The sequence below is a fragment of the Phodopus roborovskii genome, unplaced genomic scaffold (assembly GCF_943737965.1).
Source record: "Phodopus roborovskii unplaced genomic scaffold, PHOROB, whole genome shotgun sequence".
NCBI lineage: Eukaryota > Metazoa > Chordata > Mammalia > Rodentia > Cricetidae > Phodopus > Phodopus roborovskii.
This window is the reverse complement of record NW_026125295.1, coordinates 32,869,910-32,885,481: the sequence shown is the minus strand read 5'-3', so window position 1 is coordinate 32,885,481 and position 15,572 is coordinate 32,869,910. Positions and strand designations below refer to the sequence as shown.

The window sequence follows — 15,572 nt, the reverse complement described above, 5'->3', positions numbered from 1 at the left end:
CTTCACACAGAACCAGGGTGAAACAGAATAGGCTCTTACTTGCACCCAAATCCAAAGCATATATGCCAAAAATAAATTTATAGAAATTTGAAAATACAGTAAAAATTCATTTATGCATGCCTGGTTGAAATGTTAGAAAATATTACCACATTAAAAAAAAAAGGGTTAAGTGAAAATAAAAATGTAACCTTAATAAGAGTGTTAATTAAAATTTTCTAATTATTTAGTATTGAATTTATATACATAATGAAGTAACCAGCAAATACAATAGAACACTGTATATTAACAGATTGGATATATTTCAATCCTTAAAAAATTCTTCAGTGTTTCTGTAAGTAAAACTTCTGGCAATAAAAATGGTATTTTATTGTATATTCAAGGGCAGAAATAATGGATTCTACAAATATTTGCCCTATCTATTCTCCAAGCATTAAAAATTGTTTTGTGCTTTTTCTTTTAGTGCTAATTAGACCTCATCAGTATAGACATTCAGAGAAAAGCAGTTATTGATAAAACGTCTGCCTACATTTATAGGTACAATCTGGTATTTGTTTTTTAATGGAGTATGAATTTGAAGGATTTCACACTAACCATGCTAATTGCTAAAGTACAAAAAAATGACAAGAAATTAATATAATTCTATATCGTACTTAATGACACTAAATCAGATTATTAAAGTTTTTAAAATGTTGAATGTTTATGTATGTATTTAATGTTAATTTTCAATTTTATAATAGACTCAAAATTTCAACAGTTATGGGATTGTTATATGTAGGTATATTATAAATGCAAGTTAAGTGTAAAATCATAACTATATAAACATTACTAAGTGAATAAACATATTGACTTGTTTCAAAATTATAAAAGTAGGGTAGAAATGGACCTCTATCATCATTGTCTAACAAACTTTAGACTTCAAAGTCAAAAAGCTGTCAAGGTACCTAATATGTTTTAAAAAATGATGCAAATTAGAATTTCAAATACAATTCAGGTGAAGACAGATTTATTCAACAATTTCCAGTAAACACCAACTGAGAATAAACTTATAAGTTTCAAAAAGTACATTTTTAAGGTGATTAATAGAAGTTTTGTTCTATACATTAGATTCTATTATAAAGAAGTGCTCATTAAATAAATATGCATTGTAACTTTAAACTGAGTTAAACCTTCTTAGATAAATTTGTGTCTGATAACTTCACATTCTTCTCACTATGGATGTGTTACTGATGATGGTGAAGATGGACCAAAGGGCCCTGAGAACAAATTTACATTTATTCATATTTCCATCTAAATTGTGTGGTGGGCAACACATTATCAAGTTATGGAATCTCTCTTTATTTGTAAGACCTGTGCCCTCTGCATGTGAAATGCAATGTAAATACAGTATGATTCTTTTGCTAAGTGCAAATTAAGAAGTTTAATTAAAGCAAACACCATAATTTAAAATGCAGAACAAAACATAGATAGCAAAGGCTCCATAAGACCCACAGTCTCTAGCTTGTTAGCACTGAGATTGAAACAAAAACATCAGGAGACAGCTGATAACTTCATTCTTTCTAGGAAATTTCTGTTCCTCATCTTCTCTTTTTGGATCTTACCATGGAGCCCTGGCTGGCCTTGAACTCAGAGAGATTCATCTGCCATTGCCGCTAAAGTGCTAGGACTACAGATGTGTGCCACCAGGCCTGGTGGGAAATTTTTAATAACTGGAGAAAAGTGGGTGCTGAAGTAGAGATCACAACAGCTGAGAGGGAAACCTGTCAAGATGATGTCAAAACCAACTTGCTCCAGGGGATTTGCTGAGCTATTCTCTACATATAATTAAGTTTCAGCCTTTTATCCTAGAGGATTTTAAAGTGCTTTTTAATGTTTATATTTCTCATAAGGACATGAGAAGATCCAAGAGAAACAAGTTCCTCTTTGAAAAGAGAAGTCCTTTGACTGGAACGCCCAGGATCACATGATGCATGCCTTCTTCACTGTCGGTGGTACAAGTGACTCCCCACACAGTAGGCAATGTGTAAAAATGCCTCCTGGGGGTGGGGAGATGGCTTCCTGACCCTCAAAGCACACAGACTTTCAGATGCCTCTGCTGCAGTGAGAGAAACTTAAGGGAATACTGATATACTCAGTAGCATCTTTATTTATCATTTCAGAAAAATGGCCAAGTCAACCAGATGGGTATGACGGTCCAAAGAACAGAAACTGGCCAGTGACAGCTGACAGGTAACCTCAATGACATAACACTTAAAATGAGACTTTTGTTTACCAGCAGTTTTCAGATTGGCCATCAAATCCTAAGAGTTTTTCATACATGAGTTTAAAATTTGGAGTACACACACCCCAAACAGGAAATGCTTTTGTGAGACTTATTCTGCTGAAATAAATTCATAGCTTGTTGTGATGACCAGCATATACTAAAAAAAAAGCACCCATCTACCATTTATATACTTTAGAGCATAAAACATGGAAACCAAGTTTAAAAACACACAGAGGTAATTCAGATTTTGGATTAGATCTCAGAAACCACTCCAAGTGCCCAGGAGAAATATTTCAGTTGGGAGATGGTATTCTCTTCTACCTTAATACACTACTTTAATTTTAAATGTCTTTTGGGAATGTCACTGATCATCACAAATCATTTAAATGTTCTGATGTTACATACACAACAGTGCTTATTGTTCAGACTCTAAAGTGGAAGATATGTGTTAAATGCCTTTGTTCCTTTGAGAAACTTTAATTCCCTGTTATTCTAAGTTAAATAGGAAGTCCCTCAGGCCACCAGCCTTCTATTCTTCAACTTCCTTTCTTCCTTTCTTCCTTCCTTCCTTCCTTCCTTCCTTCCTTCCTTCCTTCCTTCCTTTCCTTTGCAAAGGAAAAAAATGTTTTTCCACTGGGTATTTCAAGTGTATGAAATTATCTCAGTGGTTTTTTTTTTTTTTTTTTTTTTGTGGACTTTTTGTCTTTATATTGCTTTGTTTGGGCATTTTTTTTTTTTTTTTGGCTTACTGGCCTTTTGCTTGTATATTGTGGTTTCCAATTTTGTGTTTTTATGCTTTGAGTGTGTGTGTGTTCCTTGTGTTGATTTCTTTCTTTATTCCAGTTTTGTTTGCCTATTTGCTAAAGACAGAGAAAAAGAAGGTATGGATTTGGGTAGGTGGGGAGGAAGGGCAGAGCTGGGAAACTGTGATGAGAATATGTATAAAAAGTATTTTCAATTAAAAAAAAAAGAAAAGAATAATGTATGTTTGAGTGGGTCTGTTTATGTGTGCATCACCCACAGACGCCAGAAGGGGCTGTTGGATCCCTTGAGACTAGAGTTACAGGCCCTGGGAGCCACTTCCTTTGGGTATTAGGAAACAGCCTTGGTCTTAGGCATGAGCAGCAAGCACTCTTAACCCAGGCCACTTCTTCAGCCTGTCCCTGTTCAGATATTTCTGTTCATTTTGTGGCTACATGGAGTAGCTATAGATGCAATGGAGAGACCTGGCAGAGAGCAGACCTTAATTTCAGAGGAATTAATGGATCCATACAATCTTGTATTGCAGATTTATCTTTAGATTAATCCTGATTTAACAACATTCTCTGCAGATTTTTACTTCAGAAAGCCTCACATTCCAGCTTAAACCTGACTGTACTGCTGGGAGACTGGGGTGGGGGGGGGAGCTCTAAATCACTAGCTCAGTGAGAGATCTCCTTCAGCCTGGAGAAAGGGGCTCTAAAGAGAATTTATGGAGATGTACATGTGACTCACAGTCACCAAGGAGACATAATCAAACTACTAATTAAGAAATTCCAGGAGTATGCCACACTCGCATATTCAAATTTAAATGTGTGTAGAATTCAGATAGAGGAGTTTTTATAGGGTGGTAATTTAAAAATAAATACCAATACTGACGTTTATGCTGCTCTAAGACACAAGGAAAACAGGACAGACATTCTGGATTCTTATGACTCTATCATAGACCAGCTTATGCTCAGGACAGCAGTCAAGTTGACTTTCCAAGTCCTGACACAAATACCATGTATCTTTAAATATGTCTATTGACTTGAGTGATTACATAGCTGCAATGAATATTATGGTACCATTAAAAATGAAACCCAAGTATTTGCCCATTCTTTCAATGATCTGCTCTCATTTTCAAAACTAAAAACCAACAAGGTATTTATATAGTCCCTTGGCTCTCTCATAGTGTCTAGACTGCCCACAGGGAGACATGTGAGAGCCTGTTTTTACCTGCCAGGCTCCCCTGAGCTAAATAGCTAGTCTGCATTTATCCCACAGTGAGGGTTGTCATAGTGTGAAGAAATTTGCCATTTCTAAAAACTACTCATTGAGCTAAATATGTGACGTTCATTTTTTAAAACATGTAGTATTTATCTGGAATAGTTAAGTAAAAATGCAATGTAGTTTTTTGCTATAGATGAAAAAAAACCAGAAGCATGCATTTTCTTATGATGTTACAAAGTTAAATCTACCTCAATGAAAATATTTTTAAAATATTTCATGCATATTTAATATTTATCCATGCTCAAAAATATCAGTATCTTATTCAGATATACACATCAGTAGATAACACTAAGAGGAGTAGAAATATTTTTAACTAATATTTTACCTATGAGTGGAGGCTGTCTCCCCCTAAACTAAAGAGTACATTGTCATCATGTTCTGAATTAGTCAATGTGTTTTATTTGTAAGAATTCTTGGTATTTTGTATTTTAGTAATGTAAAAAGAAAGATTTCACCTTCAACTTTCCTAATTTTTAGTAAAAAGTAGTATTTACATATTACTTTAAATATATAAATATTTCAAGAATTCATAAAGATGACAAAGTAATCAACTACAACATCATATTATTTAAAAGTGGGGAATGTTTAAGAGCACGTGCTGATCTTATAGAAGACCATGGTTCAGTTCCCAGTACTCACATGGTGACTCACAATTGACTGTAGGTCCAATTTCAAGGCACCTAACGTCCTCTTCTGCATGCATGTGGTGCACGTATACTCATGCAGGCTCATATACATACACATAAATAATTAAACTAATCAAACAGGGGGATTTCATCCTTTTCTACTATAATGGCTAAGTTTACAAAGATACAACATTCATGTAACTCATGACCAGGGTATGCTGCAGGATATTTGAGCAAACTATGTTAAGATGGGTCACTGTTTTACCTTGCCTGCTTTAAGGCAACTGATTGGTTTAATAAAAAGCTGAATGGCCAAAAGCTAGGCAGAAGAGGTTAGGCAGGACTTTCAGGCAGAAACAGGAGTGTGGAATGAGTCTAAGTGGGAGGGAGATGCCAGCAAGACACTGAGGGTGTCATACATACAGAACGGAGGAGAAATAGAAACCCACGAGGCAGAATGTGAATTAACAGAAACAGGTTAATTGAAGTTATAAGAGACAGTTGGAAATATGCCTAAGCTAAAGGCTGAGCTTTTGTAATTAATAATAAGCCTCTGTCATTATTTGGGGGCTAGTGGTCCCCCAAAAAAGTTTGACTACAAGCGTGTAAGAGAACAACTCTGCAACACCCTACAATACTGCTTCTAGTAAAAGGACATGTGTGAGGCTGGAATTTAACATCACAAGGTGTTAAAGCTTCACTGCTTCCTGTCAATCAGTCTGAAGACTATTTATAACTTGGCATCTGTTCTCCTTCTTGGGAACTGTGCTGAAGAGGCTGGTAAGGAGGTCTAGCCCTCGCTGTGATTTCAGATCAGGACCCAGAAAAATCACTCCTCTATTAGCACCACTTAAAACAATTACATAGGAAGTCCTCTTCATAGCGGGAGCAAGGGGAATGCAAACCCTTGACACCAGGGTTTCTCCCTTCTGAGCTGTCCTGGCCAGGTGCATGCAGAGAACAAGGAGAGCAGAAGGAATGCACGTGTGTTCTGATGACCGGAAGTCGCTTCTGAGACCCCCAACCTCTGTCGCTGACATATTCATAGCTCTCATTGGTTCAAGTTCAATAATGAATCAATGTGCTCAACTAGAGTATTCAATTAGCTTTCAAGAGGTCATAGCTTATGGGCAAGGAAATCTTCCTTTTGTCTCCAGAAATAATGAGTAATTAGAAAAAAAAATAAGTAAGGTTGAATAATTACTGAGAAAGCCGGTTAGCTTAAACTCAAAATCTATGACATATTTACAAAATATGCCCATTTGTGGTAGCCTATTATCAATGTCTTGTCTGATAGTCCCTCTAGACACTTACCTGTGTGAGATCGGGGATGTCACCTTTATCTATACCAACTTGCTGTGGATTAAAAAAACAAACAAACAAAATTACTAATCAGCAGAGGAAAATAACTTGGTAGACTACCTGTGACCGTTAAAGAGAGATTTAAATATAAAAATTAAGTATGTAACTATAAGTGTTGATATTAAATGTAGGTTGAAATAGGCATTTAATGTAGGATCACTCCTAAGATTTATTAAAACTACAGCCTATTCTTGGTGTAAAGCAGTTATTACTCTGTGCACCAACCTTACTGTAAGCATATGCTATTTATATAGTTTCCTACTCAATACAATATGGTAATGATTTCATTAATATAGTTATGTCAAGGATATACAATTTTACTAGAATTCAAAACTAAATGAACATTCAGAAGAATAAATTTTAAATGTATTCCTTATGCTCAATAGAAGCTAAGAAATTATGAAGCCTCTCAAACAGAATTTAAATAATCCTGTCCACTGAGTCCTTGAGGAATGGTTAGTTTAGGCTATTTTATCTTAATCTTTTGTTCTTCTATCCTCTTTCACAGACAGAATCACTTTGCCAGTTTCTTACATACTCTTTTAGAGCAGTGGTTCCCAACCTGTGGGTTGTGACCCCTTTGGGAATTGCATACCAGATATTTTTACATTACTGTTAGTAACAATAACAAAATTATAGTTATGAAGTAGCTTGAAATAATTTTACAGTTGGGGGGGGTCACCACAACATGAGGAATTGTATTTAAGGGATCACAGCATTAGGAAGGTTGGCAACCACTGCTCTAAAATATGAATATGAATATATATGTATATATACATACATAAATACATATACATATCATTTTCTTCCACCAGTAACAGCATATGAGATACCCTTGCCTGGTCCCAAAATAAACATCTCAGGGAACTTGACCATAGTTAGACTGGCTATTCCAAAGCAATGGAACTAAGCTTAGGGTTTTACATTTTCACTGTCAATCACATTTGACTCACTTATCTACCATATATGTACATACATACCACAATAATGATTGGCTTTATATCCTCTTTCATGACTGATGAGTCCCTCTGCCTGCATTCTGTCCTTCCTGTCACCCAACATTACCTACGCTTGGTCTGCCTTCTAAGTGTTACACAATATCCATACTTAGTCTCTTTTCATTATGAGTTCAGGTCACCTAATTTAATATTGTATTTTCCAAGTCTGCCCACTTTCCTGTAATTTCATGATTGCACTTTCTCTGTGTTTTTTTATATTTTGTATTAGATTTCATTTTTCATTCAACAGTATAGTTTAGGATATGTCTGTGTGAACATAGAGGATGTCTTAATTTTTTAAAAGCACTGCCCCCAACTTTCTCATCTTATAATGTATTTAATGTATCATTTATTAACTAATATTAAAGTTATTTTTAATTCATACCCTGTAACATTATAACTGATTTTATTTATAATTTACTTTTTAATTTGTTTGTTAATTAAATTGAGGCTCAAAGAAGCTAAGTAGGTTGAGGAGCCTAAGACATGATGAGTTTTCCATACTTTAAGCAATTCCTATAGGAACCTGGGGACTTCCATGGAAACTGTTCAACCATTCTGTATGCTGGATAGCTCAGTAATACTTTGTAAGTATCTAATACAATTCTTAGTTTATTGCCTAGCATCTGTGGTACCAGGACTTAACACAGGGCCTTACACAAACCACATTGCACTCTGTCACTGAGGTACACTCTCAGCTGCAGTTACATTGAAAAAACGACATTCTGAAAGCCTTCCTTAGACTCTTCAGGAAAATGATTGTAACTACATATTAACCATCCAGTAGGAGCCCATACGATGCATGAGTGTTGCTTGGGACATAGCTAAGGTCTGTACATCTACTGAAAATGTTCTCTACTGACTGATCATAACCAAATCATTCTATACTATCTTCAGTGTATTCAACTGATAGAAGACACTACTTAAAATAAAAGAAAATACAAATTACTATAGTTATCCCACTGAACTTTAGATGCTTATTCTAGTAAAACAGTTTTATAAAATTAGGATCCATTCCATAAAAAGTCTTATAAATGTCCACAAAGTATATTTATTATTCAGTCATTTAAAGGCAGACTCTTAGAATGACACTTTCTCTATACATCTCTTCTTCACTAGCATAACTTAAACTTGTGCTAACACGAGGCATGAAGAGACACAAACACAAACATATGTAAAAAACAAAAAAACAAGAATCTGTGCCAGCAATCCTTTTCTCCTGGGGGCTTTGGGGCCTGCTTTGTTTGCTGTTTTGAGAAGTATGTACACACACTGCATGGTGTCCAGTGTTGTTTGGGGAAGTATCTGCACACTGTCTAGTATCATTTGGGAAGGATGTACACACACTGACAACTGTCCAGTGTCATTTGGGAAGGATGTACACACACTACACATTGTCCACACACTGCACATTGCCCAGTGTCATTTGGGAAGGATGTACACACACTGCACATTGTCCACACACTGCACACCGTCCAGTGTCATTTGGGAAGGATGTACACACACTGCACACTGTACACACACTGCACACTGCCCAGTGTCATTTGGGAAGGATGTACACACACTGCACATTGTCCACACACTGCACACCGCCCAGTGTCATTTGGGAAGGATGTACACACACTGCACACTGTACACACACTGCACACTGCCCAGTGTCATTTGGGAAGGATGTACACACACTAAACATTGTCCACACACTGCACATTGCCCAGTGTCATTTGGGAAGGATGTACACACACTGCACACTGTACACACACTGCACACTGCCCAGTGTCATTTGGGAAGGATGTACACACACTGCACATTGCCCAGTGTCTGTCTCCTCTAGAACAAGTGGGAATCTGGGTCACACCTTTCTCAGCAGGTAATGGGGCAATGAAGCAATCTTCTGCTCAGAGTTCCTGGACATAACTTATCTTTTCACAGAAAGAGTTGAGCCATTTATACTAGATTATACTGATAATCGTGGGTAACCAAGGGGAAAATCATGCAAAATATAAACAAATAAAACCATGTGGCAGGAAAACTCAGGCAAGTTTATAATCATAATAGAATAATAGTAATAAAGAAGTACTGGCATGTGATGAATATCCCATGTCCGTAGCGTTACAGGCTTCACTGTTGAACCTGGAGCCTCTCACACTGCATCCCGGGCTCTAGCAGTCAGTCAGTCAGTCAGTCAGTCAGTCAGTCAGTCAACATGTGAGAGAAAAACCCACTGGCCATCCAACCAGAGGGCTACATTAATGTCATGGCTTCCAGTATCAGCACAAGTCAAGTACTAGATTTCAGAAGAGAAAAACACAAACACGAAAACAAAGCAAAACAAAAACCCTCCAATTTAAACATAATCTCAGGGACACCAACTGTGTTTTGACATTGTTATAATTAAGTGTAATGAATATCCTTAAGAAACAATGTGTAATCTCCATAAAATAATTTATACTTTAGCATTTTCATTATGATCAAGTCATTGACAGGGCAGGGGAGATTGGGATTCATGATTTATACTTTATAAACAACAGATAGATTTTTTCTAACTGCAAATGTAGGGTTCAAAATATAGCACTTTCTTATAATAAAATAACAACAAAATGGTCATTAGGTGGAATGGAGGACTGGGTCAACTTGTAGAACAGCAAGGAAGTCATAACCCATGAACATTTTACTTGAGTGCATTTGTTTGGGAGTCATGAGTGTGAAATACTGCTCTGACTGACAGGTGGGGGAGCGTCTCCCATCCTCATGCATCCTGCACTTGTGCTAGATGTCTTATCTAACCAGACATTATGCTGCACACTAGTTGCAATTACCTTAGCAACAAAGTCTACAGCACTTACCTCCGCAACCTTGAGAAATTCGGACACTCGCGTCATCCTAGTTAGAAATCGTTTGTAAATTTCTAGCGCGTCTTTACATTGTCCTTTCTTCATCTCAAAAAACTTTTCTAGAAGAGATAAGTGATAAGCAATTTGAAAAGAGTATTCTGTTTTACTCTAAGCTTTCATTCCGATGCTACTGAAAGCTTAAGGCCTGAGTCAAACATAGGCAGGAAAGCGTTAAAATAGCACCAATAGAAGCAATTTCAGCAACAAAGGAACTGAGTTGGAAGCATACAGGAACCATCATAACAGGTAAACTCATGATCCCCATGTGCAGAATTTGTTTTAAAAACCATTCCTAATGACTACCTCAACTCAAAGCCATGGCTGCATTCCCCAGCATCCTTATTCTTTTGTTTCTCCTCTCTCTCTTGCCCTCCTTACCCGCTCTCTCTCTTGGATGCTGGAGACTGAAGCCATGCCAGGCAAGAGCTTCATACTGTGGGACATCCCAGCCCCAGGGTTATTATTTTCTTATTTGGACATATAAAACAATAATCAACACATTACAAACCAATTATTTATTAAATATTCTAGGACTGAAGAATTCTTTATAATTTCTACTCATATAAGTTGATGCGTTGACTGGTCATAGGTTATTTCTGTCAAATATTACAGCATGATTTTGAATTACCAAGTGCAGGACTCTTATAAAATCATATGGCTCACCAAACCTTCATGACTTTCTGCTGTGTGAGCCTAGTCTTTTTCTCAACTTCACTGAGGGACAGTGATCACCTGGTTGTTCCCTTTTGTCATTACCTGCCCCTGCCCACCCCCCATAGGCTAGAACTTAGTCCTTGAGTGCTTTGTTTTAATTACAGTATGACAATGTGGGTTTTCTTTTACAGAGGTCTCTCCATTTGTATAATTTCTTTTTCCGCAGTTTACTTTTTTATTTCATTTTGCATTCTAACAACAGTTCTCCCACCTACTCCAACCACCCCTTGCCTCCAGGTGTGGTTTTCATATATATATGTTTAAAGGGAAACCAGAACCTACTGAGGTTTTGCCAGCCATTTACCATTTCATTCTGTCAGTAATTCCCAGCTGATACTGCAAACAGCAATGCAGTGGAGGACGGGCTATAGGAGAGATGGAGCCACGCAGCTTGGCATCTGCTTTATAAATGTATCACTTCAAATTTGTATATAGTTAAAGTCATGCTACTTCTCTATTCTCTCACACGAGTGAGAATTCCTCATGTTGTAATTTTACTACCTGGAAAGTATTTTTAATTTTCTTAAGAAAATTCTGAAAATATATAATTACGTGAAGAATTAATTACCCAGGGTAACTACTCATTACCTTCTGTTGATAGCTTTTGGTAATTTTATTTTTAACACAGACCTTAAATGTAGGGCATTTAAGTCAAACAAAAGGCTCAAGGAAACAAACATTGTTTTCTTCATGCCAAGTTAAGTCCTATTTTATTTATTTATTTATCATCTTCATCATCATTATCATTACTTTGGAAAGGCCAGCTGGCAAGCTGACCACACTCCTACAAACAGCCTCCACTCATGCTCACGGTCACATAAGAAAGTCTTGTCAAACTCAGTGGGTTATAAAAGAGAGACATGAAAGCAGGGTGACTTGTTGGAAAGAAGAAGGGATCCATGGGGTGGATAAGATAATATATGCATTATATGTATTATGAAATTGTAAAAGAACAAATTAAGAATGTTCAGAGGTCAAATCTGAAGATCACTTCTTATTTACCCTAGCCTGTTTTCTAATGCTATTGATAGCATCATGCTGTTACAATGGAAGAAAGCCTTTAGTGCTGTAAAAATGGAAAACTGAGATTTACTCTGAAGATACTTCTTGTTTCTGTCTTCCCTTTACTCTTCAGACCATTGTGTCCAAATTTCTTAAACTACTTCTCTTTACTATTTCTTCCTATCAGATCTTCAGAAGCTACATGAGAAAAGAAATCAAATTAATATCCATTTTCCTTTTGAATTAATACAACAATAGTTAAGCAATTTTCTTTGTCTCTAGCATTTTTCTCCTTTGTTTTTCATGGTAAGCTGGGATTCAATAACAAAATGCCTTCAATCACTCTCTCTCCAGGCTATAATCTTGTAGCTGTTTCTCTAATCAAATAATAGCAGTGACACAGAAAGGCAATACACAAAGTTTACTGCTATAGCCAATCTATGAATGGAGCTCCTTCATCCCCTGGAGTCAAAGGAAGGGCCCAGATAAAGTCCTACTTGTATGGAAGTGGACCTCTTTTCTTCCCCGCTAGAGATAACATGCTGTTTTTCAGTATATTAGATGATCAGAGTTGACACCTGCAGAACTGCGGTCCAATGTTTCAGCACTGACTTCAGGACAGATTTCTATGAAGACTATAATAACTGGGCTCTTAGTAAGTAAGACATCTCACTTGATGTCCGAGTGTCACTGTGACAATCAATTTCAAATTTTGTAGCCTCAGCTAGGTTTCATGTCACAGTGATACAAGATACAGTCATCTGAGAAATCTGAAAGGAGGGAACCTTAATTAAGAAAATGCCTCCAGAAAATCAGGCTGGTAAGACTGGACTGTAGGACATTTTCTTAGTGATTGATGTGGGAGGGCTCAGTCCATTTTGGGTGTGCCTCCTCTGGAGGAGTGGTCCTGGGGTTTATAAGTAAGCAGGCTGAGCAAGCCACGGGTATGAGCACTCCTCCACATCCTCTGCATCAATTAGTTCCTGGACTATTTGAGTCCCTGCCCTGATGGCCTTTGAGGATGAACTGTGATGTGAAACTTGCTTTTGGTCATGGCGTTTATCACAGCACTGGGAACCTGAACTAAGAGAGCATCCAAACTGTCTCCAATTCACACACAAACTATTTGATTTCTGCCAACACACATTTTCCCAAGGCTCACTCTTTTAAGTAAAACACATACTTGCCTCAAAACAATCAGAAAATCCATCTCATGTACCTACCTGCTAGTTAGACTGCTACTTTAACAAGAGCAGTTCTTACCATGCTGATGAAAACTACACAAGAGAATGAAGGGGCTGCTTAGACCACTCTCCCAAAGTCCTTAATACAAAACAGTTCAATGGTCCTATAACTTCCCCCCCTCCTAATACAGCCAGTAAGTAAGCCAGTGCTGTCAAATTAAAGGTTAAAATGGCTCAAATAAGCTATTACTTTAATTTAAACAAAAATTGCCTTCTAGATACTGTCTATGTATGAAATCAACACATTGTAAAGTAGAGCAGCAGCTAAACAGCTGTCAGGACAGCAGTGGGAAGAATTACATGGCTGAACTTGTCGGATTGCTGAACGAAATGCAGGCACCCAATCCATTGCTCTTGATGCTGAAGTAGGAATAAGGCTAAGTGAGAGAGAATGAGAAAGAACCAAAAAGATGTCATTGCTGCCAGGCTACAAAGCCCAGGAAGACGAGCAACAAAGTTAACAGGGGCTGCAGGCTGAAAAGAGTGACTGAGAAAAGGGATCAGGAGCAGCGAGCTGAAGAGTTCAGTTTCAGTGACTGTGCAGGGTCAGGGAAGAATCCAGTGTCTGGATTTGTGAAGCTACAAACAGTAAGAACGGCAATGCTGACATTCACTAGGAATGGTCAGAACAGAAGGAATCCATTTGCGGCGCATCTAATAGAGATGGTGGCCAGAAGAAAGCCCTAGGATGAAGCTCATATTTGGGAGTTAAGAGTGACCTGTAAAAAATTAATAGGAAAAATCTGTGCATCTGCTTTAACGATAACATCTCTCACTTGAAATGAAAATTCAGAATCTGTTCCCAAAGAAGGCAAACATCTCCCCATCCTCCCAGAGCAATGTCATGTGAGTGACTGGCCCCAGTCAGCAGACTCAGCCCTGCACATCGCCTGAGCTAGACCCTGAGGCAGGTGCTGTCTTCCGGTGCCTTTCTGCGGCTGCTCAGTCTATTGCTTCTGACAGGCAGAAGTCCAAGCAGCTGAGATTATTGTTCTGTAGCATCCTGCCCAGCTTCCCGGATTTAGAGGAGCAATGATTAAAGTTACAGCCATGTGATCCTTAATCCTGGATTACAGCTTCAAGTGTCCATTTCCCAGCTTCCCGGTGCCTTGAAGAAGCAGCTTCTTGTTTGTAAAGTAACCTGAACAGGCCACCTCAGAGAATCAGATCCTGTCAACACAGGCTTTTAATACTAGGAGCTCCTTCAGGAGACAGCCCAGGGCCAGTTTCTGGAGGTTTCCATTAATTAGTTATAGAAGTACACAACCTCCTATATAAATTCCTCTCTAGACAAAAATGTAAAGCAGTTTCTGTTTCTTTTTCTGTTTTGTTTTTGAAGATACAGCATTTAGTACCTGAAGAGACTATAGGAAGTAGACTCAAACTGTCACACAGCCAGTTTGAGATTAGGTTTACAACATGGTTAGAAATGCAGATAGTAATGACCATCTCTGCCCACAGGAAGCTGGGATCCTCATAGACTGTGTTAAGCCTCCTAGGCATCTTCTAGAATGGAGCTTATCAAGCCATGGGCAAGTCCACCACAGTGGGAGCAAGGCTAATATAACGGCAGAGTAAGTGGCTGCTAGCACCTCCATTGAGGAACTTAAGAAAGAGAAGGAAGACATAAGATTTCATGTTAGGCTTGAGGCAAAGTCAAACTGTGGTACTCCAAGACTGTTGTCTTGTGTTAGCCCAGGCTTCCTGGGAAAATGAGATTTTTCCTCACACATGGTCCCCCTCTCTCTGCTAGCTGCTTTATGACCCAAAATGTGTTTTGGAATCCAGTAATTATCATATATTAAGGGTAAGACACTAAGGTCTAAGGAAGGCAGGATTTTGCTTGAACATCCCAATCCCTCTTCCCAGCTGTCTTTCTGCAGAAATGACATGACTTCACAGAGAGCATAGTGAGGCTGCATGTAGAAGTTTTTCACCTGCGCTGCTGCTAAGAAACTTACAGGACAAGTCAGGCTGTCTTCCAGCTCTGGCACCCAATGGCTGCAAGGGGAAGACTGTACTAGGCTAGAACTTTCTGGGAGACAGACATATACAGAGTCTGATCTGAAGGGAGAATATGCATGCCAAAAGAAAGTCAAAATCTCACAATTTTTTTTTTGTGGACTGGACATCTTCCAGATTTAAACAAACAAACAAACAACAACAACAAAACAAGTTAACACCATTTAGCTATAGCTACATATAAAAATATATTTTATTAGAAATGTTTCAGAACTTATTAAATCTAAAAATGTATTTGTGTTAGGGGCTGGAGAGATGGCTCAGTGGTTAAGAACACCTCTGTTCTTCCAGAGCACCTGAGTTTAATTCCCAGCATTCGTACGGTGGCTTACAGCTCTCTATGACTCCAGTTCTAGAGAACCAATACCCTCTTATGACCTCATGGGCACTGCCTACAGTGCACAAGCATACATGCAAACAAA

General features: G+C 37.9%; 1 protein-coding gene across 1 annotated transcript in view; it reads right to left on the bottom strand.

The window, feature by feature from the left end:
• The window catches only part of Snap91 (synaptosome associated protein 91), a 116,461-nt gene that overhangs the window by 48,190 nt on the left and 52,699 nt on the right, over positions 1 to 15,572 (bottom strand). Inside the window, exons 8-9 of the mRNA XM_051207773.1 lie at positions 10,121 to 10,227; positions 6,232 to 6,273 (exon numbers count right to left, since the gene is read on the bottom strand). Coding sequence (XP_051063730.1) covers positions 6,232 to 6,273; positions 10,121 to 10,227 — 149 coding nt within the window. The remainder of the gene's footprint in view (positions 1 to 6,231; positions 6,274 to 10,120; positions 10,228 to 15,572) is intronic.